At 42.4% G+C, this 27,685-nt stretch overlaps 1 protein-coding gene across 1 annotated transcript; it reads right to left on the reverse strand.

Moving 5' to 3' along the window:
• Positions 1–887: 887 nt before the first annotated feature.
• Positions 888–27,685, reverse strand: LOC130567632 (uncharacterized). The gene is made up of 2 exons (XM_057355870.1): positions 27,593–27,685; positions 888–3,328 (listed from the first exon to the last, which is right to left on the reverse strand). The coding sequence occupies exon 2, from the start codon at positions 3,315–3,317 to the stop codon at positions 888–890; it is 2,430 nt and encodes an 809-aa protein (XP_057211853.1). The 5' UTR covers positions 3,318–3,328; positions 27,593–27,685.

Here is a 27,685-nt window from a genome sequence, read left to right on the forward strand (position 1 = left end):
CTGGTTTTGACCAGTGCCTGGCTACTGTTTATGATTTGTGCCCTGCCCTTTGTAATAAAGTCTGCACATGGATCCTAACCTCGTTACATACACAGATTGTTTGTTATTCTAAATTTTCACATATTAGAATAACAATAAAATCAATAACACAAATTTAATGAAACAAATGTAACTGAAAATAAAGGTGACCAAAAATTCTAAATATATTATAAAATCACAATTTTATACAGCCTTTGTGTATAATTTACAGACATGTTGTCTTGTTATTTAATGAAGCAGCTTCTTGAGAATATTTTACTTTTGTATGTTCGGTAAGTACCTGATAGCTACTGGCATAATAAGCGTTCCAGCCATACTCATAGATGCAGCGTTGATCCTTTAAATATCCACTGTGCCACCCCCCATCAGGTCCAATGGCTTTGCACACAGCAAACTGGGTTTTGGAACGAACAGCATCTGTAAACCACGATCATTAATGGGTTAAACAAGCGCCTTGGTTTGACAGAAGCTTTTTCTCCTCTGAGCATTTAATGATGTGGTGATGTGGATAGACAATTGTCTATAATTGAGTGGATGACATTGTAAACATTTCTGCTAGTAGAAATAATAATATAATGTACGTTCACATAAAGGTTTGGCACAATGACTAAAAACAGCATAATGTAATGGGAGTGTTCGTAATTTCAAGCAGTTGGGGTACTGTACGTAGACATCCCGACAGGACACCAGACGTAGGTAACCTCTAGGACTGAGAACGTCGGATCTAGACCCAATGGAAAGGTACCCGAGTTTGTCCACGTCGAGGAGGGCACTAACCGGCCCCTCGTAAACCGTAAATAAGGTGTCCCAAATTGTTCTGTACGCAGTACTGTGCAAGGACATCTCGGTCACGTAACCTCATGGTCCTTACAAACACTGTTCGATGTGCAGTGGTCACAGGGGGGTGGGGTGAAAGAAGGACAGGGAAGCTTTGAGCACCTGTAGTTAGAAGAAAGAGATGAAGGGGAGAATCCCCAGCCAGGCAAGCAGGAAGTTTTGCAAACGGTGGCTCCATTTTCAGTGTTGCAAACAACTCGTCCTTTCACCGGCTCAGCATAGCACACAGGCAGGGCACTCCACTGCCCCAAAGAGCAAAGCACAGTCTCTGGAAAAGGCTTGTATTGTCCATGACACCTGAGTTTCACCTGCTGCTGATGTGTGCTGTGATACGGCTTCTCACAGTAGCTGTTCTGAAGATTCGCAGCCTGCAGGTGGCCGCATCCATTTTTGTTGTAGAGTCTCCACTGGTCTGAGACACCCTCCTGGAAAGTCTTCTCCGCAAAACCAATGTTCTCCGACTTGCCAGTGATTAGTAAATATTTTGACCAAGCCAAAACTGCCTCCTTTTCAAGGGCAAACATAAATCGCACAAAATAATCGAGCTTTTCTGTGTAGTCTTTTGTGCAGCCTATTGGATCACTAGACTCCTGGTTCAGGGATTTGCGAAAAATATCCAAAATGTTGCGATTATCTCCAAATCCCGTGCCCATCATCATGTGATTAAAGTCTGTGAGATAAAACATAAATGTGTGTCCTCCTGCTGCGAACTGTGCTCCAATTTCATATATGTAGTGTCTTTGATTAATCGTACGGTTCTGAAGTCGAGAATGAAGTGAGTTGATGTATCGAAACTTTTGAATTGTACTGCTGTATTTTACAAAAACTTGTGTCCAGTGTATATCATTTAGGACAGACTCAATTATTTCTTTAGTATAGGCCTTTAATTCATTGACACTAAAATAAATTGCTGTCAGATCAGGGACTGGTTGATAGATGACACCATTGATTACACTTTCGATTGCTGCATAGTCAATAATATTTTGGATGTTTTCATCACAGGCTGGACCGTGGAACATCTTATTGCACTTGCAGAATCCCTGTGTAGTGTCCTTGATAGTTTTACATTCTCCATTAATACATGTATCGTTTGAGCATGTAGGTGTCCCCACAGTATCCTTACGCTTCAGGAAGATATTATAGTCTCTATTAAGGAAAAGTGGACATCTCAGCATTATGTCTGAATTAACTGTCTGCTCATAATCTGATGGCTTTGTAACAACATGAAGAAAGTTTATGTAGTTAATTACTTTGGAACCAAACCTATGAAGCAACTCTTCTTTCATATTGACACACTCATAGGGTGGCAATTTTGATAATTCAATTTGTATACTCTTTTTAACCTCATCCATAATTCTTTGTTCGACAGAAGAGCCTTTCACTTGATGAATTACATGAACTACTGTCTTCTCTTGTACAGGGACGGAAATTGACTTTCCAAAGGTAAACTCATTTTCAGCATCCTTCGAGTGGGTGATCACTATCCATTTGTACCAGTGGAACTTGCGCTCCAAATGATCTTGAATATCTGAGGCTAGCTTTTTAGTATTAGATAATCTTTCAGTCGTAAATTTTACAACATCCATTTGGACCCATTTCTCAAAGTCATCAACACACTCAATCAGGGCATCCTTTATGGCTGCTAAGGTGTCAGACAGCTGTGCTGCAGCTTCATCTGCCTTTGATTCAGCATCATAGCCTTTCAATATGTAGTAAAATACATTTAACTTTAGTCCTGAAACCATCAGACTGGTGTAGTAGGTGGAGTATTGCACCAGGGCATTAAAATCACCATTTGATTTCTCAATGACTAGCTTCAACAGATTCTTATTTAGGCTGACAGGATTGTTTTCGGTGATGTAAGTGTATAAATTTGCAATGCTGCTCTCTGTGGCAGTGTTTTCATAAAAGTTAGTGAACCTCTCAGCCAGCCTGGTCTTCTGCTCCTGTGTGGAGGCTAGAGGAGCATTCTCTATAAATTCTTTAAGCTTGGCCCAGGAGTTTCTGATCGCATTCTCATCTTTACTATAGGTGCTTGCATAGTCTGTCCATTCCATTTCTGTTTGAAGGGTAGAAATTTGAATGGAGATTGAATCAAGTTTGCGGTTGACTTCAGCAAATTGTTCCTTTAAGAAATTAAGCATGGGGTCTTCTTGTGGAATGAATGCAAATATAAAGCTAATCAATGCTCCAATAAAACCAAAGCTTGCTGCAATTTTGCCAAAAGCATCAAAGACTTTGAGGAGTTTTGGAATTGCATCTGTCGCCGTCTTTGATTTAGAAAGCCCTTTACCAACTTCATCAAGACCTTTGAGAAACTCTTGAGACAATGTCACACCACTCTCCACCCGACTGACTTCGTCTGGACTAATGTCAGCTTTGCATAAACTGCTGTACAGAAGCAGGTAAAGAATAGAAATTAAGGTCTTTACAGTAGCCATGGCAGCTCAACCTGGTAAAAGAAAAAAAAGAGAAAAAAAGTTACCTAATGTTGCTAAATGAAACATGTTTATAACAGTTTTTAATGTTCTGTTCTTTACTTAAAAAATCTAAAATTAATGTTGAGTACAAAATAAGATCCACAATGCCTTTGATAACATTGCTGTTGTTTCAACAGCAGCATTGTCACATCAAGGAAGGCATTATACTGTGAATCAACATTTGGGTCGGTTGTGGTGTGCAATCCAGAGGATTTTTGAGTACTGCAACTTTTTGAGCTCCACATTCGAGATCAATATACTCAAAAAGGTGTTTTACCTCCTTGTGGGTTTTGTTTTTCCTGTTTCTTGTTGTTTAATAAAATCTGTCAAATCGCTGTCTGGGTCTGGGTTCTGTCTGCCATCCTTGACACTTTGTTTATATTTTGTCTCTGAATGTCAGGGGATTACATGATGTGGTTAAAAGGATAGCACTTTTTTTAAGAGATGTGATGCATTTATATTTATTCATTTGACAGATGCTTTTATCCAGAGCTACTTGCAAGTAGGAGAGTTACAGCATGCTAAACAATATCGACAGTTCACAAAGCCATGTTACTAGGAATATTAAAGCTGAAATAAGCAAAGAAGAGAATGGACAACGTGAAAAACTATTTTTTTTTAATTAGACATAAAATCACCTTCGGGTTGTTTCAAATCTGTATACATTTATTTATCCTGATAAACACAGAGAAAGAATTTGGAAGAATGCTTATAACCAAACAGATATTGCCCCCCATTGACTCCCATAGTAGGAAAATTACTTATTATTTTTGTTCTGTTGAACACAAAAGAAGACATTTTGAAGATTGTAGGACAGCAAACAGTTCTGGTGCACTTTTGACTACCATTGTATTTGACTATCGTTAGTGAGACAGGTACGTTTTGAGTTGTTTTTTGAAAGTTGTGAAGGGTGCTGCAGCTCGGGTGGAGGCTTCTAGTTTATTCCACCACAGATTAATTGAATGAGTAAAGGTTTTTGCAAGTGATTTGGTGCCTTGTTGTGATGAAACAACCAGGCCTCGCTCATTTTCAGACTGAAGATGCCCGTCATGTAGGGGGAAGTAGACCTGCAGCAGTGAGTTAAGGTAGAGGTGCGATTTTGCTGTTTACATTCTGAAGGCCAGTGTCAGCGATTTAGACTTGATGTGGGCATTGTAGAGAATTTAGCATAAGCCAAATGGTCGGAGTCATTGAAAGAAGAGCCATCAACCCCCTCCACTCCCCTTTCTCCTTTTTTCTTGATACCATTATCAAAGACCAGAGTCAAAACCTAGCTCCAGGGGTCTGAGTTTAGGTTGGTGCTCTCACCACAGTGTGGATAACCCCCCTTTTGTTTCTCTGTGGGATATTTTACGACTCCTAAGCTTCAAAGCAGAGGTGAGAAGTCTCTGTCTAATCAGAAACTAAACATCTGAGGCTAACCAGAGAAACTTCTCGGACAAATAGGAACTTGTCATGATTCAACTGTCCTTTTCTATAAATATATCTAAATATCTAGGTTATATGTTGTCGCTCTTGCCATTTTTAATAATCTGTAATTGTTAAATAGGCAAATTAATTCAGGCTTTGTTTGTATTCGTACCTCCGAATGAATCATGACTTGATGCATTTCAAACCTTAGCATATTTGATATATAAATGTTTGTCTTTACAATTCCTCCTTGTTTAGATATATTGTGTGACCATAGAACATTCTCTTTTCATTATGTTATAATTTGAAATGGTATTTTGTAAAGCTGCCAGGAGGTCATAAAAATGCAAATTAGCTGTTGAGTGGACAAAGAACCTCTTCCCTGCTCAACTCTGATTGGTCGATTCAAACTCAGGTGGGCCTGCCCTCTCATGAGGTTAAATATCGAGCCTGCTCTGAAAAGCCTCTCCTCCTCTCTTCTCTTCTGCTATACCTGCCTCCAAAACTTGGTTCGTGGCATCTCTTCGGAGACTGCCCCTTTCCCCCCCACTAGGGGAAAAGAAGGAAAATGGACTTCTGCTGCCACGTGGTTAAGCCATGCGGCCGATCACGAGGCCCGCAACTTCCTGCAGGATTGCCTTCTGAAACCTTTGAACAATTCCATCTCTACACGCGCATACGGATATCGGTCCAGCACAGAGCTTGCAAGTATCCGTTTCTATTTATAGAATAGCTGCGTTAAGTCTGTGCCTCTTTGTTAAAGATGATTTTTATTGGTGTTCAGAAATCGCTGCCATGCCCTCACTCTCTCGCTCTCTCCGCGCTTCCTAGCGCATTTGTGTTTCATGTATTTGTTTGTTTTATGCGATCATCATTGTTTTGTTTACCATGTAGAGTAGAGTTTAATAAACAACCATATATATTCATTTGTGATGGGTTTTCTGTATTCACGCTCACAAGCTTGGTACCTTCTACTGTGTTTCGATTCGCTACCTTTGCTCTAAATCCTGTTTGGTAAAGTCACGTTACTTATGGCCATGAGATAATGTAAAGTATATAATATCATTGAGGCATTCGCTGGACGAATGCATACAAGTATTATTATGATTTATATTACTAATCAGAGACCGTAAAATATGTATATTTGATCACGATTATTATATGTATTTTCCTTTGAGCTAAACTAATTCCTTGACTGAAATTGATGTTTTAAATAACTCATTTCAGGGATGTGATCTTGAAAGATCTGGTGGAGAACCATATTTGGTGAGCTTTGCTCATCAATATAATAACGTTAGCTAAAACCACTACAGTATCAACTGGCTGCCAATGAAGTGAAATTTGGAGGGGTGTTACATGGGTTCTTTTAGGCTGATTGAACACGAGACGTGCTGCTGCATTCTTGATCATTTCAGGGGCTTGACTGCATTGGTTGGAAGCCGGCCAGAAAAGAATTGCAGTAGTCCAGTCTTGATATGACCAGAGCTTGGACTAGTAGCTGAGAGGCATGCTCCGACAGGAAAGGTTGGATTTTCCTGATATTATTGGTGAAGCTGAATGGTGAAGTGGTGTTCAATTGATGGATGGGCCGGTATAACAAGGAGTTCTGTCTCGGAAAGGTTGAGTTGGAGGTGATGCTCTTTCATCCAAGATGAAATGTCCAGAAGGCAGGCAGAGATACGGGCAGAGATGTTGGGGTAATCTGGCAGAAAAGAAAGGTAAAGCTTTATTTCATCGGAGTAAAAATTGTATGAGAACCCATGTGCCTTAATAATTGGACCCAGGGATGTGGTATACTGTATATAGAAAAGAGGAGAGGGGCAAGAACTTATCCCAGAGGAACTCCAGTTGTCAGCTGGTGAGATCTGGATGTATCACCTCTCTAGGATACCTTAAAGAATCTGCCTGCTCAACCAGTTGAGTGCAATTCCAAAGATGCCCAGTTTGGAGAGAGTGGTCAGCAGGATCTAGTGGTTCACGGTGTCAAATGCAGCTGAGAGATCAAGCAGAATAAGGACAGATGACAAGGACTTAGCTCTTGCCTGACATAGGTCTTCAATGACAGACAGGAGAGACATAGGTCTTCAATGACAGACAGTAGAGCAGTCTCTGTAGAATGTCCTTTCTTGAAGGCGGATTGTTGACTGTCCAGTTGGTTGATCTGTGAGAGATAAGCAGATACTTGGTTAAATACTACCCTTTTGAGGGCCTTGGAAAGGAAGGGCAGGAGTGAGATTGGTCTGTAGTTGCTGACCACTGAGGGGTTGAGTGTTGGTTTCTTGAGCAAAGGTGTTACCTTTGAGGAGGTAGGGACAGTACCAGTGGTGATGGAGGTGTTTAGAATGTGTGTAAGTTGAGGCAGTAATGACGAAGAGATAGCCTGTAGGAGGTGGGAGGGGATTGGGATCGAGGGGACAGGCGGTAGGCCGGTTGGAAAGGAGAATTTTGGAGACATCAGTGAAGTTGGCAAAGTCATCAGCAGTCAGCGAGGTATTGGGGGGAGGTGGAGGGGGACAGAGTAGAGAGGAGAATGTTGAGAATAGTTGACAGGGGTTAGATGCATTTTTGATTTTTGAAAGTAGTTGAATTTGGCTGCAGATATGTCCGTAGCAAAGGAGTCAAGAAGAGATTGATACTTGGAGAGATCAGCAGGGTCTCTAGACTTGGGCCACTTCCTGTCCGCAGCCCTTAGCTTAGTCCGATGGTCACAAAGAGTCTCAGAAAGCAAGGGGCAAGAGGGTGTATGTGCAGTCCTAGAGGTGAGAGGGCAGACATTTGTCAAGACAGGATGTTAAGGTTGTACAAAGACTATCTATAGCTTCATCATTTGAGAGACGAGTAAAGGGTTGTGGTGGGAAGGGAGGAAGACACCATGGATGCAAAGCAGGTGGGAGAGAGGGAACAAAGAAACAGACTGAAAGAAACAGAGTTAGGGGTGGGTGGTGAGATTACAGTGAGAGTTACAGTGAACTGGATAAAGAAATTATCAGAGACATGCAAAGGAGTAATTAGAATATTGTGCAGTTACTAGTCAGGACAAGATCTAGCTGTTGTCCTCCTCTGTGGGTAGGAAGGGTGTTGGTCCTGTGGAGGTCAAACGAGGAGAGAAGAGCTAAGAAGTCAGCTGCTTGTGGTTTGTCTAGGTGGATGTTAACACTAGAACTACCAAGGCAGTCATTTTGACTGTTTTTAAAATTTGCAATGTAACAAATTTGTTGAAATAAAACCCATATAACTACTGTACCCTGACTTTTCTTAATATATGTGTATTTTATTCAAACATTGTTGTTTTATTAAAATTACAAAACACAGAAGAGTTCTGAGTATTTCTACCTCGAACTGCCATAGAGGTCAAATTGACCGTATGCATTACAGACACTCTATCATTTCAGCACTCTTTCCCGCCATTGAAGATTTGCACCACTGTTGCCTAGCAACTTATTATCTGCAGTTTTTTTTTGTTATTGCTAAGCTAAAACGTAGCTTACACTCAAAATGTAATTCCATCTGCTAGTGTTCCAGGTATGTTAGGCTGATCCTAGGAAGAATATTGCCTGGCTGTTAAATATAATTTCAATATTATGACAAAATAGCCTATATTAGGATATTGTAATTATTATCGTAAAGGCTAGTGTAATCCTAGCTAATTCATATAGGATAATGTTAGGCCTGATTTGACTGATATTTCTTGAAAAAAAAATACAAATGTAATTAGGCTACTTTTTTGGTGGCAGTGCAAAATCCTGAATTATCAGCTGTGCCAACCACAAGAGCACTCAGCCCACCACTGGATGGAGAAGCTGTCTCACTAAATCCGCCGTCATCAGAATTGCGTGAAACGGCGAAAGACGGTACTGTGTGGAGTGTTACACAGAGTGGTGAAAATAGAGGACGTATACAAAGTCAAAATGTCGTGACAGAGGCTCCAGGCCCCACAGCAATATGCAAAGCGCAATATTGAAGATGCCCTCACTGCTTTTCTCCATTTTATTGACGTTATGACCGTTGTTGATTTTTTTCATTTATTGCTGGGTTGCGTACAGAGCTTTAATGTTTGTGTTCGCTCTGTGCTAGAAGCAAAACTGAAGTCAGTGCGGTGCGAGGCAAGAAACTTGCGACTTTAGCCTTGTCCTTATAACTGTGTGAATATTTTTCGCATCATCAGCCAAACTATAAGAAATGGGTTATTTGTTTTAGCTCAACTTCTGGCAAGTTAAACATTTTATTTGGAATACATTTAAACTGCTACGTGCCGAAATAATTAGGTTCTTGAATGAATTGCAAGGCTCATTTTGAGATGGTGCTCTCGCAATCCGCATGAGCAGAAGCAGCATTTAAAAGGTGATTTCTAGCGCTGTTTAAGCTTAGGAAACTAAATGTATGATTTTGCCAATGATTTTAGAAATGAATGTTGCCAAGGTAGACTTTCCAGTTATCTGAAGCCTGCACTTTAAAAGAGATAGTCAGCGCTTTGTTACTGGTCAATGTACCGGTTCAAAAGACTGGTTCACCGATGCTCTTACTCTCTGACGTCACTCGCCCTGACGAAATGTGTCAAGTCTAGTATCATCCCGACCGGCTGGGATGAAAATACACTCGGCACATTCAAAAATAAACCAAAACCAATAATCATAACTTCTGTCAGTTAACACATCACGTCATGATCTGACACGTTTCTAACACATACGTTTTGCAGCTAAAGCACCCAAATAGGCACAGTGAAGTGCAGCAAACTACAACATTTTAAGTCTTAAAGATAAAAAGTGAATAATTAATCTTTATCAGCATTTTACAGAAACTATATTATCCATGCATAATTCAATACGATTTGTGTTATTAAATAAACTTACGCTTTGCCAGATTGCACCATATATTTTAAGTCCTTGGTTCACGTGCGCTCGTAACATTAGCACAGCATCAGGGCGGCGTTCAGCCCCAACAAAACATTTTTTAAACGGAAACGGTGGTGCGGTTGAACACCCTGTTGTGATGACACAAGAGTCGAACTATGGCAGCTGAGAAAGCCATTCTTAGTGTTCTTTTTGAAGAATTTTCGGAGCCTGATGAAATCGGTATAAATACGTGTTGAATACTGCAAAATACATCTCTTCTAATATCTTCAACAGACACATTTAAACGACTTTATTTGAATCCCATTGTGCGAGCTTGACTCTTTAATACCGCGTGGGTTAGATACATATTGCTGCTGATTGGGCTGACATTCTTGACACACCCACCAAACAAGAGAAAACATATCTCAAACCCTGTTGCACACCGCTGCAAACCGTTTCCAGGAAACGTGTCTTTCAACCCGGAAACCGTAGCAAAACGTTGCGCACCGGTTTGAGCTTGAACATGCCCCAGTTGTCCACACTGTTCTGTAGCCTCACGGTGAATCACGCATGCTCACTATGCTTAGCTCATCGTTTCTCACTCACTCAGTCGGACCGACTCGGACGTGTCCGAAAGAAGCGGCTCTTCGGTCATGTACTGCTGAATCGAAAGCTGTTGCAAACGGCTCTTGACTCGAGAACGAGAACCGCTCTAGCAGTGGCATGAACGTAAACGGCGCTGCAGATTGGTTTACGTACAGTGATAAGGCAGTAATAAAGTCCTAAACATATTTCCAATGTGTTTTATAGTATCACACCTCTGTTTTATAAAAATATCTGACTAAGACGCTTTTAATCTGCTTTTAAAATTACACGCATGCGCAGTATCATCGGTTCTGAATCAGACGTGTCCGAAAGAAGCGGCTCTTCGGTTAGTGTACTGCTGAATCGAAAGCTGTTCTGCTGAATCGAAAGCGGTTCGACCGGCCATCGCTAGAATCTGTTTTTTTAAAGCCTGTAGCCTACTGACATAGAGAGAATTAAAACATTTCAATGCTTGTCATTTAAACGCAGGTCAATACACTATTTCGTCACACTTTAGTTTAATACAGATGAAACGGTCTATAAATTGCATATTTTGGCAAATATGATGTTTTTTCATTCACGTCTTCATACAGGTCTGTGTCCTTGTTCATTAATAATAAAGTTATGTTTTCATCTTGTGCAGGTTACTTTCTCCTGTCCGCGTTCATTAATAATTCTAAAAATAGGGATATTTGATCTCATTCGCCCCTACATATTGGCTGAAAGACAGTGTATAGGCCTACTGTTGTCACGTTTATACATTCATTTCTGGTTTAGCTGTTTATCACCAGTCTTACGCCCGCTCGGAGCGAGCCTCGATCCGACAATCGGTCCACACCGGCTGATTGTGTTTCTCACACACGCTAATGAGGAGGCTACGCTTCGCTATGGTCTTTAAAGGCATATTGAAGTAGTTGATGCAAACTGACCACTCCTGCGTGATCAATGTGATCTGTATGTCGTGATACACAGGGAAGAACCCAATTGCAGGCACCAGTTGCAGGCAGAACCATGACAGAACCCCCTCCTTAAGGAACAATACCCTAGCGTTCCTCAAGGGGCAAGACAAGACATGATAGACTGGGTAACCGACAAAAACCAAATACACATAGTAAACATGACTAGAGGCAAACATGAAATGATAATAAAAGGGTTAGGGTGACATAATAAAAATAATACACATTATTTGGGGGGGTGGGGGAACAACAGAGTCCAAGGGAGGCAGTCCAAAAGAGTTGGGACAAGAGCGGAGTCCGGGGGGCCTGGCAGTGGCCGGGGCAGGCTTGGCTGCCGGACGGACACGGCTAGGGACTGGGCAGACTGCCGGTTGGGGTGCCGGCTGAGTCGCCGGCTGGAAGGCCGGCTGGACAGGGCTGAACACCGGCTGGAAGGCCGGCTGGACTGGCTGGGACACCGGAAGCACCGGGCTGGACACCGGCAGCATCGGACTGGACACTGGACTGGACTGGGTAACCGACAAAAACCAAATACACATAGTAAACATGACTAGAGGCAAACATGAAATGATAATAAAAGGGTTAGGGTGACATAATAAAAATAATACACATTATTTGGGGGGGTGGGGGAACAACAGAGTCCAAGGGAGGCAGTCCAAAAGTGTNGATACCGGCTGGACAGGACTGAATCCCGGCTGCACCGGAATGGACGCCGGCTGCATCACCGGCTGGACCGGACCGGACACCGCCTGCACCGGTCCGGACGCCGGCTACATCGGACTGGATACTGGCTGCACCGGACTGGACCATGGCTGGATCGCCGGCTGCTGGACCAGACTGGACGTCGGGTGCCTCGAGCTCAGCGCTCCCCTCCGCTGCCTCTTCTTTTTGAGCCTGACCACATGCCCTGTGGCCGGTTGCGAGGTAGCGGTGTGAAGCGTGACTAGCTCTGCACCGGAGGAGTCCGCAGACGTCTCCCAGGACGCCCTTCTCTCCCGTTTTCCGCACAGGCTGGCTGGTGGTGGGAAGGCTGCTGGGGGTGAGGTGGACGGTGCGGCGGTGCCCACGACCCCGATCTGTGGGGCGTGACCCTCAGGGATCGTGGCCAACGGAGATGGATGAATCAGATGGGCTGAGACCCTGGACTCCTTTCGGTTCATGGCGAACCTAACCACGCTATCGAAGTCCAGCGGTCTCAGTGTCCTCATCTCCGCCGGCGATAGCGGATCCCCGAGGCCGTGGTTGAACAACGCCGCCACCTCTGCCTCACCAAAGATCACCTCCTCTGCAGCATCCAGGAACCTGTCCACAAAGTTCATCAGGTCTTCGTTCCCCTAGCGAACACTGCAGAGGAGGCGAGCCTGGCGAGACCGATCTATGTCCATGGTGCTGCCTGCTGGGTTCAAATTTGGTTCGGTCATTCTGTTGTGATACACGGGGAAGAACCCAATTGCAGGCAGCAGTTTCGGGGTAACAAAAAGGGTTTATTAACAAAAAAAACACAAAACAAGGACCCACAATGGGGTTAAAAACAAGGGAACAAGATAATAGGACAGCAACAGGACATATACTAACTAATACTAAACTAAAACAACACTTGACAAGAACTACATTAAACACTTACTAGACTTGACTCGACTTTGATGAATCCACGGCTACGGCAAACACGCACAGAGGTTTCACTACATGAACACAAGTAAGCACATTGAGAACAATGACTGAACACAGGACAATGAAACACAAGGGCATTTTATAGGGAGACTAACAAAGGACGATAACAATGGGCAGGTGTGGGTAATGAGACACAGGAGGAAAGCTATACGAGGAACGAGAGGGGCGGGGCCAAAGACGAGACACGAGAAAGCACATGGCATGCAAATATCTAAACAATGCCTTTCCCTCACTAAACACGTGGGTCTGTCATGGTTCTGCCACCAGACTCAAAAAACCATGACTAGGAAGGCAGAACCATGACATCTGTATATGGTTTTCACTGATGCACAAGTAGCATATTCTAGTGTAAAATGATCGCTCATGGTAATCTTTGTAAATGAGCTTAAAATCAAAAACAATTGTACACTTTAAAAACAAATATTATATTAAAGGTTCTGCCGCATTGGCTGTTGCGCGTTCAAAATGTTTACTGTTTTGTTTTACTTGGTGATATGTTAAATGAAGACTGTTTAATGTTATTATAAAATGTAATATTAAGCTTCATTGTGTTTGCGCTGTGGTGGAAAGGAGATTCTCCTTAAATATACATTTATTATAAAAGCTTACCCGTGACTTATGGAACTTTTTAAAAACAATCAAACGGTTCAACAGTTTGTTCGTATAAGGACAGAAAATATATATTTTTAATTATAAGAGTGTGTTCTTATAACTATCAGGCGTATGCAGTGGCTTCAGACTGGCAGAAAAAAAGTATCCTTATATGAACCTCTGTGATCATAACACGTTTGTTCTAATGATTTAATGATTACTTTATGTACTGCATTTGGCTCATTCTCCGCCTATTTCGCTTTTTTTTGTTATATTATAAATGTGAATAACTCTTGTTTTAATCTTTAATGTGTTGCTCCCTGTCATGTAATAAGGAATTTATCACATTGAATTTCACTATTTCACAGTACATGTGGTTAAGTACTGAAACTCCCTGGGACAAGAGCGGAGTCCGGGGGGCCTGGCAGTGGCCGGGGCAGGCTTGGCTGCCGGACGGACACGGCTAGGGACTGGGCAGACTGCCGGTTGGGGTGCCGGCTGAGTCGCCGGCTGGAAGGCCGGCTGGACAGGGCTGAACACCGGCTGGAAGGCCGGCTGGACTGGCTGGGACACCGGAAGAACCGGGCTGGACACCGGCAGCATCGGACTGGACACTGGACTGGATACCGGCTGGACAGGACTGAATCCCGGCTGCACCGGAATGGACGCCGGCTGCATCACCGGCTGGACCGGACCGGACACCGCCTGCACCGGTCCGGACGCCGGCTACATCGGACTGGATACTGGCTGCACCGGACTGGACCATGGCTGGATCGCCGGCTGCTGGACCAGACTGGACGTCGGGTGCCTCGAGCTCAGCGCTCCCCTCCGCTGCCTCTTCTTTTTGAGCCTGACCACATGCCCTGTGGCCGGTTGCGAGGTAGCGGTGTGAAGCGTGACTAGCTCTGCACCGGAGGAGTCCGCAGACGTCTCCCAGGACGCCCTTCTCTCCCGTTTTCCGCACAGGCTGGCTGGTGGTGGGAAGGCTGCTGGGGGTGAGGTGGACGGTGCGGCGGTGCCCACGACCCCGATCTGTGGGGCGTGACCCTCAGGGATCGTGGCCAACGGAGATGGATGAATCAGATGGGCTGAGACCCTGGACTCCTTTCGGTTCATGGCGAACCTAACCACGCTATCGAAGTCCAGCGGTCTCAGTGTCCTCATCTCCGCCGGCGATAGCGGATCCCCGAGGCCGTGGTTGAACAACGCCGCCACCTCTGCCTCACCAAAGATCACCTCCTCTGCAGCATCCAGGAACCTGTCCACAAAGTTCATCAGGTCTTCGTTCCCCTAGCGAACACTGCAGAGGAGGCGAGCCTGGCGAGACCGATCTATGTCCATGGTGCTGCCTGCTGGGTTCAAATTTGGTTCGGTCATTCTGTTGTGATACACGGGGAAGAACCCAATTGCAGGCAGCAGTTTCGGGGTAACAAAAAGGGTTTATTAACAAAAAAAACACAAAACAAGGACCCACAATGGGGTTAAAAACAAGGGAACAAGATAATAGGACAGCAACAGGACATATACTAACTAATACTAAACTAAAACAACACTTGACAAGAACTACAATAAACACTTACTAGACTTGACTCGACTTTGATGAATCCACGGCAACGGCAAACACGCACAGAGGTTTCACTACATGAACACAAGTAAGCACATTGAGAACAATGACTGAACACAGGACAATGAAACACAAGGGCATTTTATAGGGAGACTAACAAAGGACGATAACAATGGGCAGGTGTGGGTAATGAGACACAGGAGGAAAGCTATACGAGGAACGAGAGGGGCGGGGCCAAAGACGAGACACGAGAAAGCACATGGCATGCAAATATCTAAACAATGCCTTTCCCTCACTAAACACGTGGGTCTGTCATGGTTCTGCCACCAGACTCAAAAAACCATGACTAGGAAGGCAGAACCATGACATCTGTATATGGTTTTCACTGATGCACAAGTAGCATATTCTAGTGTAAAATGATCGCTCATGGTAATCTTTGTAAATGAGCTTAAAATCAAAAACAATTGTACACTTTAAAAACAAATATTATATTAAAGGTTCTGCCGCATTGGCTGTTGCGCGTTCAAAATGTTTACTGTTTTGTTTTACTTGGTGATATGTTAAATGAAGACTGTTTAATGTTATTATAAAATGTAATATTAAGCTTCATTGTGTTTGCGCTGTGGTGGAAAGGAGATTCTCCTTAAATATACATTTATTATAAAAGCTTACCCGTGACTTATGGAACTTTTTAAAAACAATCAAACGGTTCAACAGTTTGTTCGTATAAGGACAGAAAATATATATTTTTAATTATAAGAGTGTGTTCTTATAACTATCAGGCGTATGCAGTGGCTTCAGACTGGCAGAAAAAAAGTATCCTTATATGAACCTCTGTGATCATAACACGTTTGTTCTAATGATTTAATGATTACTTTATGTACTGCATTTGGCTCATTCTCCGCCTATTTCGCTTTTTTTTGTTATATTATAAATGTGAATAACTCTTGTTTTAATCTTTAATGTGTTGCTCCCTGTCATGTAATAAGGAATTTATCACATTGAATTTCACTATTTCACAGTACATGTGGTTAAGTACTGAAACTCCCCCTTTGCCCTCCTGGAGGAAATTTTGCAAACTATTTTCACATGTAAATGTTTTTTAACTGCCGCCGTTCCCCATCGGCGGCACTCAAAGCAATGGTAGTAGGCACCGGACACAAAGCGAGGCACACACCTTCGGGTGCAGCCTCGTAGCTTTTGCAAAATCATATACAAAAATTAAACCTATAAATTATTTATTTTATTTTACACGATCGTATCATGACACCCATCTGAGTTCGTTTGGCACTTGGGGATGTGGTTGAGGATTTTTACGTTTTTTAGTGTGATAACATTATATATTACAATAGACATTCAACGCTTCATTCAATAATCTCAATAGAAGCTTTGAGTGTAAATATTGCATGGCAAAAATGACATTCAGTACAGTCTAGAACAGGGGTTCTCAAAGTTTACATTCAAAGATCCGAATCTGAATTCTCGTCAACGTCAAAGGTCCTGTACAATTGTTATTACAAAACTTGCCTTTAATAAACATTAAAAACAACTTTAATTAAAATCAACTCTATAGGAAGAGTCTATTTGCAAAAACAGATAACTCAGTTTTATTTATTTTTTATAATGTTTTATTGTGTTTAGTTAGCTGTATTTTACATTAGTAATTAATCAAAAGAACCCAACTGCAGTTTCATTGATATTAATTTGAATGCACTGTAGAGACTGGCATAGCCAAATGGTTGGATATTGTGTCTGGATAATTAAAAAAATAATAAAACCCACTCCCTTTTGTCTTGGTTTCATGATACCAACATCAAAAGACCAGAGCCAGGCCTGGCATGGGTTTATGTTGGTTCTCCCCCAAAAGCGTTGATAACCTTTTGGTCCCCTGGGGTATTTACGATTATTCCTGAGCTTCAAAGCAAGCAGAGGAAAATTGTGAAAGGTTCCAGCTGGCCCCAACAGAGAGACTTAAGACATGTAGTTGACCCAGAGGAACTTATGTGATTAAACTACATTAAACTGTAAATATATGTGACTATATATATGTAACTGTAAATCTCTGTTATATGTTGGTGCTCAGAGCCTCCGTAAGGGCTGTGCCAGGTGTGCAACCGCACAGGGCCTCGCTCCTGACCTGAAAAAAATCCTTTGTGTTTTTTTTTTAAATCTGATTTGTCTTCCTCTATCTGTAATTTCATAACACATGAAAAAAATTATAACATTGTATTATTAATTTCGATATGTCCTTATGTACGTGCTGCGTGCTCGCTCCATGGCGTGCTCGTTCTATGTACGTAGCTGCTCACTTTGAGGAAGAACAAAAAATGTCGGCTGCAGCACGAGAGCGTGATCGATTTCGTCGACACGAGTCAGGGGGCGAAAAAAGGAAAGGAAGGAAAAAGAAAGAAGAGTTTCAGAAAAAACTAAGAGGCTCATTCGATAAATTTGTGAAAGCTACAGTTAGCAACCATGAATATGCTACGATCAACACAACTGTTGCTACCGTTGAGCCGCGAGAAGACATTTCAGGGTCAGTAATAAGTGTCCGTTGAAAACATTTATAAAAAGTTTGACATTTTTCGTTAAGTTGAACCACGCACATTTTTTCTTCAAACTTATTAGGAACTGCCGCGTCACAAAGTTTGTTGTCTAAAAAGTTTTTAAAGTAAAAAAATGTAATTTTGTCACTGTCAAATGTTTAAACACTGAATAATATATATGAATATAGCCTAAATATTGAATTGTTCAGTGAGTTGTAAGGAATTGAATCGCACTTCAACATGTCAATATAAATTAACAGCTGACTTGAGCCAGGAGGTAATGATTTACTGTTACTGTGTTAATCCATCTGATTTGTCCATTTCAGTGTACAGTTAATTTGAATGATAAAGTTTCCATTTTTAATAATGCTGTTAAACTGACTGAACAAAGAGATGCGAAGGCATTACTGATCAAATAAGAGCCCATGGTTATCTGCACGTGGTTATCTCTCCCACATCTGGATACATCAAATGGATGTGTAGAGTAAAGGTTAACCCTCTTTAATCTAATGGTGTTAAATTGATGCAAACTTTGTACAGAAATATCCACAGCATTAACAACAAAGAGCCTGGATTATCTGTACATCAGAAGTGTGTGAAAGTTGCGATCGTTAGAATAGCGATAAACTCACTGCAAATTCTTTTTTTTAGAAAATCATCATGAAACATCCGCAAAAACCATTCTCTCCTCTAGAGGGCCTCGCAGAGCAAGTTCGCACAGGGCCTCGCGCCCCCCTTGCGACGGCTCTGTTGGCAGTGTTGTAATGTAACGAAGTGCAAATACTTCATTACTGTACTTAAGTAGAATTTTCACATATCTGTACTTTACTTCGTTATTTATATTTCTGACAACTTTCACTTTTACTCCACTACATTTCCTAAATAAAATGTGTACTTTTACTCCGATACATTTCTCCTAACCATCTTTGTCACTCGTTACTACAAATTAAAATCAGAAGAAATTTGAGTTGCGGACGTAATGCCTGTTTGTTGTCATGTCAACCACCAAGCACGAAGAAGAAGTCCTGCTTGTCGGGCATGTCACTCACATTATTGATGCTATCATGGAAGCACCTGCTGCAGGCTCTGCTGCTAATGTTACCACTCCGGTAGCAGATGACGAGCATCTCGACTACAGTGGCGAACTTGGTGAACTCGATAACGTTACACACCCGTGGCCGTATTTGCAGGCAATTTTTTCGTACATTGGAGTGAAAAATTCTTACTACCGGATTAAGTGCCTGTTATGCCTACCGAGAGTCACTGAAATATTGGCATTTAAAAACTCCCCGTCCAACCTGAAGAAGCACATCGAGGTAGGTTAAATTAATTTTCATTCAATAAAGCCATAATGTCAACATTATTTAACATGAATTAGTTTTAGTTATCATAAGCCTGTTCGGATATCTTGCTAACGTGATGGCCAGGCTAACGTGTGCTAGTTAACTTTTCTGATTAGCCAATGTGCAGATATTTAACAACACCAATGATTTTCCCTCCGAATTAATTCAACACAAAACTCTTGAAGACATGTCGATAATACTGAAATGGTTAATAACGGTTTCTGGTTTAGCCTAAGTGGCGGCCGAATATTTTCTAGGTAAATTAGCGTTACACCGGTGGAGGGATTTTTTTTTACACCACATTAGGCTAATTAATGGCAGGTTACAGAGGAGCGTTCAGGATTACTCAAGTCTTCAAAAGCACCATGCATTTTGTTGAACTTGAGATTTGCTTTGATTTAATTACCTCAAAACTCAGTTGTTATCGGCTAATGTTAGGCTAATGTTATATATTGTGATGTAGGCTTACATATTTATCAAATTCAAAGTGCTTTTATTGCCACACAACGAGTTGGTGGAATTTTTTTTTGTAGGTCAGCTAGCTAGTAACAGACAGGAGACAAACGACCAGTTAACACAAATACAGTACAGGTTACACAACACCAACAACAGCAATGAATCAAAGTCCAAGTTAATAGTGTTAATTACTGGGTGGTAGGGGTGGGCTTCCATGAGTGTTTATAATTCTTGCAATTAGGTAAAGATAATATCAAATAATGGCAATTTGACTGTTATTGTTGAGTAACTTTTAAACCCTGTAGCTTAAGTTGTTTTGCTTATAAAATGTCTTTCTCTCACTGTTTCAGAGAAAGCATGTAGGCCACCTCAAAAAATATGAAGAGCTGACATCAAGAAAGAGAAAAAGGGCTCCTGAGACTCTTCCCACCACCTCCACCATTAGGCAGACCACACTGGTGAACACCAGGATAGCTTTGTCAATGGACCTCTGAGACACAGTCCTGAAAAGTATGTGGCCCAAGGGCTCCAGCCATTCCATGTTGTTGAACAACAACCATTTCGAGATTTTGTGAAGGAACTGCAGCCAAATTCAAAAATGATATCACAGCTGACCCTGTGCTCCATGATTGATAATGCTTCTATGGGAATGAAGAAGGCGGTGACTGAGGCCATGAGGGGAGTCGACCATATCGCCACCACTACTGACTGCTGGTCTGCCAGAAGACGGAGCTTTATTGGCATTACTGGCCATTGGATTGACCCCAACAGTCTCAAAAGATGCTCAGCAGCCCTAGCCTGTAAACAACTGAGAGGTTCGCACACATTTGATGTGTTGGCAAGCGCCCTGAATGACATCCACTCCGAGTTTGAAATTCGCGGGGAAGACTGTGCGAACAACAACCGACAACGGTTCCAACTTCATAAAAGCATTCCAAGTTTTTGGTGAAGATGAGAACAACAATACAGTGGGAAGTGATGGTGATCCTGGTAATGCATCTCAACCAGGAGAGGATGAAGAGGATCAAGAGGAGGTATGAAGAAGTGGAGTTTGTTGATGTGTCAGCGCTCCTGAATGAAGATGATGGTTTAGAGTTCCAGCTCCCACAGCACCAGCGCTGTGCTTGTCACCTACTCAACCTAATAGCTACAGTTGATGCTATGAAAGCAACATCCAATGAGGCATACAAGAAAGTGTACCGTTCAACATTTGGCAAGTGTAATGCACTTTGGAACAAATGTGGAAGATCCACCCTTGCAGCAGAAACTATTGAAGATGCTTGCTCCTTCCAGCTGCTGTGCCCAAATGCTACAAGGTGGAACTCCTTGTTCCTGGCAGTGGAAAGACTGCTGAGAATAATGAAAGAAAAGGGAGAGGGGGCCATCAGAGGCATCTGCACCAACTTAAAGGTTCCAATGTAAGTAAGAATTTTTTTATAAAAAATATTTTATTTTGTTTTATTTCATCATAATTGAACATGAAGTCTTACGGTTTATGTTTCCAATCATTTTTTGGACAATAATAAGTTTCACATTGTATCCCAACTTCCACTTATCATTTATACATTTGACTTAATTACTCATCCAGCAATTATTTTGTTGAATCTAATGAAATGGTTTTAGTGTTATTATAAACAATGGTGTTGTGTCTTTGTTTTCATCACAGGTTCAAGCCAGCTGAACTTGCCTTCCTCACAGAGTATGCCGCTGCCATGAGTCCAGTTGCGCAGGCAACCAACGTCTTGCAAGCAGAAGCAAATGCCATGATGGGATGGCTGCTTCCAACCATCAACCTGCTGACCGTCAAACTTGACAGAGTCAAGTTGCCACTAAAGTACTGCAAGCCTCTGGTGGATGCTTTACAGGTAACTTTTATTCTTGTATTTATTTTATATTGTCTTAACTCTTTAAAGGGGAACTTGGCAACTCTAGCCAATTCTTCGCTGGTTTTCACTTTTGTCGTCGTATGTTTTCTCAACGAGCTCCCCCTACAGCTCTGGGATGTATATTTCACAAAACTGTCGTAAAAAAACTCATTTGCAGCACCCTCCTCCCCCTTTCTACCGCTGCTGATGTGCATTTGTTGCCGGGCAACTTTTTCGGGTGGAGCAATGTCTACCGAGGTGGGTAATACATTCATTGTCGCTTGTTCTTATAGCCGGCGTGGCTAACCGGTATTAAGGGGGGCGTGTGCGTTTATGTGGAATTGCCGTAAAGCAGTTTGTGTTTCTTGCTCGTTCTCGCTTCTCATGATACTTCCTATTTCCAACTTAACGGGACGGTTGTGTAACGTTGATATGTGATAAATAAACACAGAAACAATTTGAGCGTGGATACACATGCGGTTTATTTATCTACACTACGGGGAACTAAAACCAACTACTAACAAAGAAACAAACACTAACAAACAAACAAACAACGTAAAAGCAGTAAAGAATGAAAGAAATAGATAAAGCAAAGATAAAGGCAGTATTAAATCAGCTATTCACATCTGCACGAACCATCAAGGACAAATCTCCTTATTTAAAAGGGGCAAAGCTTATACGCAACTGGTTAGCAATAGTTCAGATACTTGCATTGGCTTCTTTGTTTCTCGGGACACGTGCTGGTGCGCGTATCAAAGGGTCCTGATGCGTTCAGAGTGAGCCGTGAGTCCGTTGATTTAGCTGACACAAACTGCTGGAAGAGGCTATCTCTGAGGAGAGACAGGTCTCGAGAGGTTGAAAGAATACGAACGCACACAAGCGAACGAACATACACAAAAGAGCGAGCTTTCCTGAGTGTTCAGATGTTTTAACACAGAGGGCATCACGCCCCTCCAAGGTGGGCGATCCAATGTTATGATATAGTTTTGGGCGCGAAAACATGTTTCTTTGTCCGGCACACTAACTCATTTGCATTTATGGTCGCCTGGGAGTTTGGAGCAGGAATAGACTTAGAATAGAATAAAATGAGTATGGTATAAAATACATTACTGTGCTATACACCATATTCTAAGACATGAAAAGGGAAACACGTAGATATGAAACATAAAGGGGTTACAATTACATTGACCTGTAGTTTGGACAAGAATGTAAACATACACAGAATACCACTAAGCACATATGCCTTTGAGGTTATAGGTGAAGGAGAATAACAAAGACAAGCATACAATGTGGAGATTCATGTGTATACACTTTAAACCAGTCTTTTGTGGCTAAGGAAAGAGAAAGAGACATTCTTTTGGAAGAATTTGAGGCTCTCAGTCCCTGGGGGCCACATGGCTTTTCTCACTTTGGTGAACAGTCCTGTCCTCCCCCAAGAACCTCCTTTGAAGTCTAGGGGAGAGTATACGAATCTGTCCTGGTCAGGGATGAAGGTGTTGAGAATAGGACATTTGGCCAGACTGTGTTTTAAGATCACAGATGGTAAACTTTGATCCGACCATACCCTACAACATCAACTACAACTAACTAAACTAGAAACACAGCAATACAGACCGGGAGGGTGACGACGGGAAAACAAGGCAAAATGAACCGACACAAGACAGAAAACACAAGGGCATTAAATAAGGGAACAAATCAAGAAGGAACAGCTGACGGACATGAAACAATAACGAGCAATAATGAGGAGACGAGAGGGCGGGAACAGAGACGAGACCGGAGGGAGTATGGCGAGCCATACGGCCAAAATTACCTCCCTCCACATGAAACATGAGGTTCTGTCATGGCTCTGTCTCATCTTGTCATGTTTTTCTTGGTCTTGTGGCAGAACCATGACACTTCTCATTTACATATTTTTGGTTTATGAAAAAGTTCTTCAATGCTTTACCTGAAGAAGTCGGTAAACACTGCTAAAGGCAGCAAAAACGCGAGGCGCCCGGCGCGCATAAGCAGCGTGCAAAACGCTCTCTGCCAACTGATAACAATTTTAAAAAGCCGCGTCTAACAGCAATAAACGCTTTCTATGTGATTGGCCCCCGACACTGGTTTGTGCGCGTGTTGTGCGCCTGTGTGTGTGTACATGCATGCCTGCATGCATGTTTGTTTGGCACATGGCGGGTCCGGACTTTGAGAAGGGCTCTAGTATGAGCGGTCAGAATGACCACTACGGCCATTCTCGTAGTGATAGATTTCTGGAAGTTCTAGTGTTAAAGTCGCCTAGCATTACCAGTGGAGTGCCATCTATCAGACATAGAGGACAGCAGCATGTCAAGCTGTTCCTACAAGTTTCCCAGTTTACCTGGGATAGATGACAACACAATGTATTTTTGATACTAGGGATGTGTTAATTGACGTGTACAAACACCGGTAACACCGAGGTGAGAAGTATGCTGTGGAGTGGTCGAAGATGTGGCCGTGCGCATGATGCATTTTACTTTGTTTTGAATTAGCGGCAATTCGGGAATGGCAATTGCTTGAATTAATGGTGGGTCAATATCTTTCTTAATAAAAACACAAAAAAGTACAATGACATTTGCTTATATTAAACCACAGACCTCACAAAACGAATAACCACTGCACACACTATGCCAAAAATAAGAAATTAATATAAAAAACCTTAACGTCAGATAGGTTGCCTTAAACAAAACGAATAATCACGACACACATCAAGCAAAATTTTTTATAAGAAAATAGATTAAAAAACCTTTACGTTTAATAAGTTGCCTATATTAACAAAACGAGTAATCACAGCACACACTGTGCAAAAATAAATTAATAAGAAAGGGAATATGGAATGAAAAACATTTATGTTAAATAAATGAATAAGAAAGGGGATATGGAACGAAAAACATCTCTCTTGATGACAGTGCTTATATATTCTATTCAATAATCCTTACTGGTCAGATACTAGTACAGTTCAAGCAAACACAGCAAGCTCACTACAGCTACAGCTAGCTAGGCAGACAAAATGCTTTTGATGCAGATTTAATTTTTCGACAAGAAACACATTCTGAAGATGCAGATGTACAATTTTGTAAGACTCATTGGGGAAACACGATTTTTGTCATAGCAGTAGCTGTTCTGCATGGGTCATGACTCTCATACACAAATATAAAGGGAATGTTCTAAAAGAGGTGGATCAAATGACGGTAGGTGGATATTAGTAGTTACTGTGTTAAGACAAGACAACGATTTTTCATTGTATGCAACATTTATGGGTGTAATTCATATTCCTCTAATAAGATAAGTTTTTCCTCAAATCTCAGCTAACATCTACTTACTGATTATAAAGGTTCTTATGTGATTTTAGAAGTTGACTTTAATGAATGCATGGGGATGACGCTTTAGACAGATATCCCCCTAAGCCGAGCAATGTTGCACTAAAGTGTGATTTTTACTTCTATGTCGGACCTATACCGTAGCCTACACAGAGCTGCATACACTATCCTATAGCCTATGCTGTAGGGTGACAAGCACCTAGCACGTAAAGTTTCGGACCAGCGCCACCTAGTGGTGAGGAGATATATTTACAGGCCTATAACTTTGTGTGCGGTTGACGGATTTTCGTGGGAGTCATGTCCTTAGATTTTGGAATCGTTGTCGAGTCCAACGATACCAAACATGGCAGGTTTCGCACGTACTGTGGGCCGGTCCAAGAGGAAGAAGTCAAGGAGGGGGAAGCCGAGCACGTCCCAGCCGGCGATCCAGCCGGCCTCCAGTCCGGTGTCCAGTCCGGTGCAGCCAACGTCCAGCCCGGTGCAGCCGACGTCCAGTCCGGTGATCCAGCTGGCGTTCCAGCCGACGTTCCAGCCGGCATCCAGTCCGGTCCAGCCTGGGTCCAGTCCGGTGCAGCCGGCATCCCAGCCGGTGATCAAGCCGGCGTCCAGTCCGGTGCAGCCGGCATCCCAGCCGGTGATCAAGTCATGTCCTTAGATTTTGGAATCGTTGTCGAGTCCAACGATACCAAACATGGCAGGTTTCGCACGTACTGTGGGCCGGTCCAAGAGGAAGAAGTCAAGGAGGGGGAAGCCGAGCACGTCCCAGCCGGCGATCCAGCCGGCCTCCAGTCCGGTATCCAGTCCGGTGCAGCCGGCGTCCAGTCCGGTGCAGCCGGTGTCCTGTCCTTTCCAGCCGGTGATCCAACCGGCGTCCAGTCCGGTGCAGCCTGCATCCAGTCCGGTGTCCAGTCATGTGTCCAGTCATGTGCCCAGTCCGGTGCAGCCGGAATCCAGTCCGGTGCAGCCGGAGATCCAGCCGGTTTCCAGTCCTGTGGTCTCGAGTCTGGTATCCTGTCCGGTGTGTCAGTCGGCCTTCCAGCTGGCGTCAAGCCCTGCCCAGCCAGGGTTTGGCTGGCCTTCCAGCCGGCGACTTAGCCGGCCTTCCAGCCGACAACTCAGTCGGCTCCCAGCCTTGTCCATCGGCGGTCCCCCCCAGGACTTCCCTCCCTAAATCCCCCAGAACTCCGCACCCTCAAGCGCAATCGGGGACTAGGACCATTCCCCCCAGCCCCTTTGGACTGCCTCCTTTGAACCCTTGTTTTTCCCTCCCCCCCCTCCCCAACATGTTTGTTATTTGTATTGAGTCACCCCAATCCCTTGGTCTTGTTGTCTTGTCTGCCCCTTGTCTTGTTCACCATGTCTGTCTGGTTTTTGTCTTTGTCCCAGTCTGTCATGTCTTGTTTGTCAACCCCTTGGTGAACACCTAGGGGTGTTCATTAAGGGGGGGGGGGCTCTGTCACAGTCCTGCCTTCTTGTTTCTGAATTTCTAGTCGTGTGGCAGGATCGGGACTGAGCCCTTAGGTTTTATGTGAGAAAGCCATGAGTTGTTTACGTTTTCTACATCTCATGTGCTTTCTCGTGTCTTGTCATTGGCCCCGCCCCTCTCGTTTCATGTATTGCCTCCCTGCCTTGTCTTATGTTTCCCACCTGCCCCTCGTTAATTATCCTTTGTTTGTTTCTCCATATAAGATCCTCTTGTTTCATTGTCCTGTGCTTGTGGACTGTGTATGTACTTGTACCGTTGTGCTTACCAGTGTGTAGTTACCTCTTGTCATTGTCTGTCACGTAAGTCTAGCGCTGTCTAAAGATCCTGTCTAGTTTAGTTATTTACTGTTGTTTCTGGTTTTGCCCCCTCGTGGGAAGTTTTTCTTTACATTTTTTGAAAGAGTCTTTAAGTTCTTGTCTGTTCCCCATTGTGGGAGTTTTCGTCTTGTTTTGTTAACCCCTTCACGCCTGCCTGCATTTGGGTTCTCTTTCCATGCATTCTTGACATCTTGTTCACCCCAAAGAAATTTTACCTAATGGACAAAAGTTATAAGCAAATTTCTTGTGTTCTAAATGCCTTTCTCTGTGTTTTTAAACTTTTAAACTTGGTATGCATCATCACTGGAACGACTTGTTCTCCTTGCACAAGTTTGGTGACTGCGCAACTTTGTGGTCAAAAGTTATAAGCTATCAAACTTCTTTTCTTATCGATACTAATTACCAGTTTCAATCTAATGCGGGAAAATATAAAGTAAAACATGTAACTGTATTGTCACTTAGCCTACTTATTGACTGATTTGCAAAATAATATACACTTATAGGCATTGCTTAAACTAATCTTCATATTTAAGGTTAAAAAAATCCATCAGACCACCTGTTTTATGTATCGTTTTGCCTTCTTGAAAATTACTGAATGTTTGTATCTTTTGTAATAAATGTCTCTCAGTGTAAAAAGATGACTCTCAACATCATACAGTAACTGTTGGACAAGAGCTAAATATGCAGAAAATGTTGGAAAAGCATTATGTAAGATTATATAGGACCTGGAGGATTTTTCAGTTCAAGATCAGACATCGATCATCCAAATAACAGTATACAGTATTGAGAATCAAGTGCATGTATTTTTCTGTAAATTCTGTTATTACTATATTTTGTGGACTATGTAAACATATGTTATGCCAGATAACTTCAGGGAAGAACAAAATTAAACAAACATTATATTTCCTCTTATTTTTATGAAATTATCAACACTTACAAGTGTATGTAAACTTACCTCAACTGTATGTAACTTTCTGTAAGATGTATATTAACAATATTAACTGTTAAATTAATGATAAGTACATCAAATAAAAAAATAGAATAGTGTGAGAAAGACCTGTCATTTTATTCGAATGAACACAAACATCTTATCTTAACTGGGTTAGGAGCTGTTAAAATATTTGGTTAACAGTGAACATATTGCATATGCTATTATATAACACAATAGTACTGTAACTGATGACCTGCAAGAAAATGTGATCAATCTGAAGCTTTGACAAAAACCCTTGTCTATTATATCATCTTTTATTCACTGTTATAGAAATGAAAATGATAGACTCACCATGAAAGATGTTCATACAGCAGATGAAGAAGAGAGCAGACACCAGGTCATTTATAAGGCAGCCAATGAATCACATGACAAACATTAAAACCA

The sequence above is a fragment of the Triplophysa rosa genome, linkage group LG17 (assembly GCF_024868665.1).
Source record: "Triplophysa rosa linkage group LG17, Trosa_1v2, whole genome shotgun sequence".
NCBI classification, from domain to species: Eukaryota; Metazoa; Chordata; class Actinopteri; order Cypriniformes; family Nemacheilidae; genus Triplophysa; species Triplophysa rosa.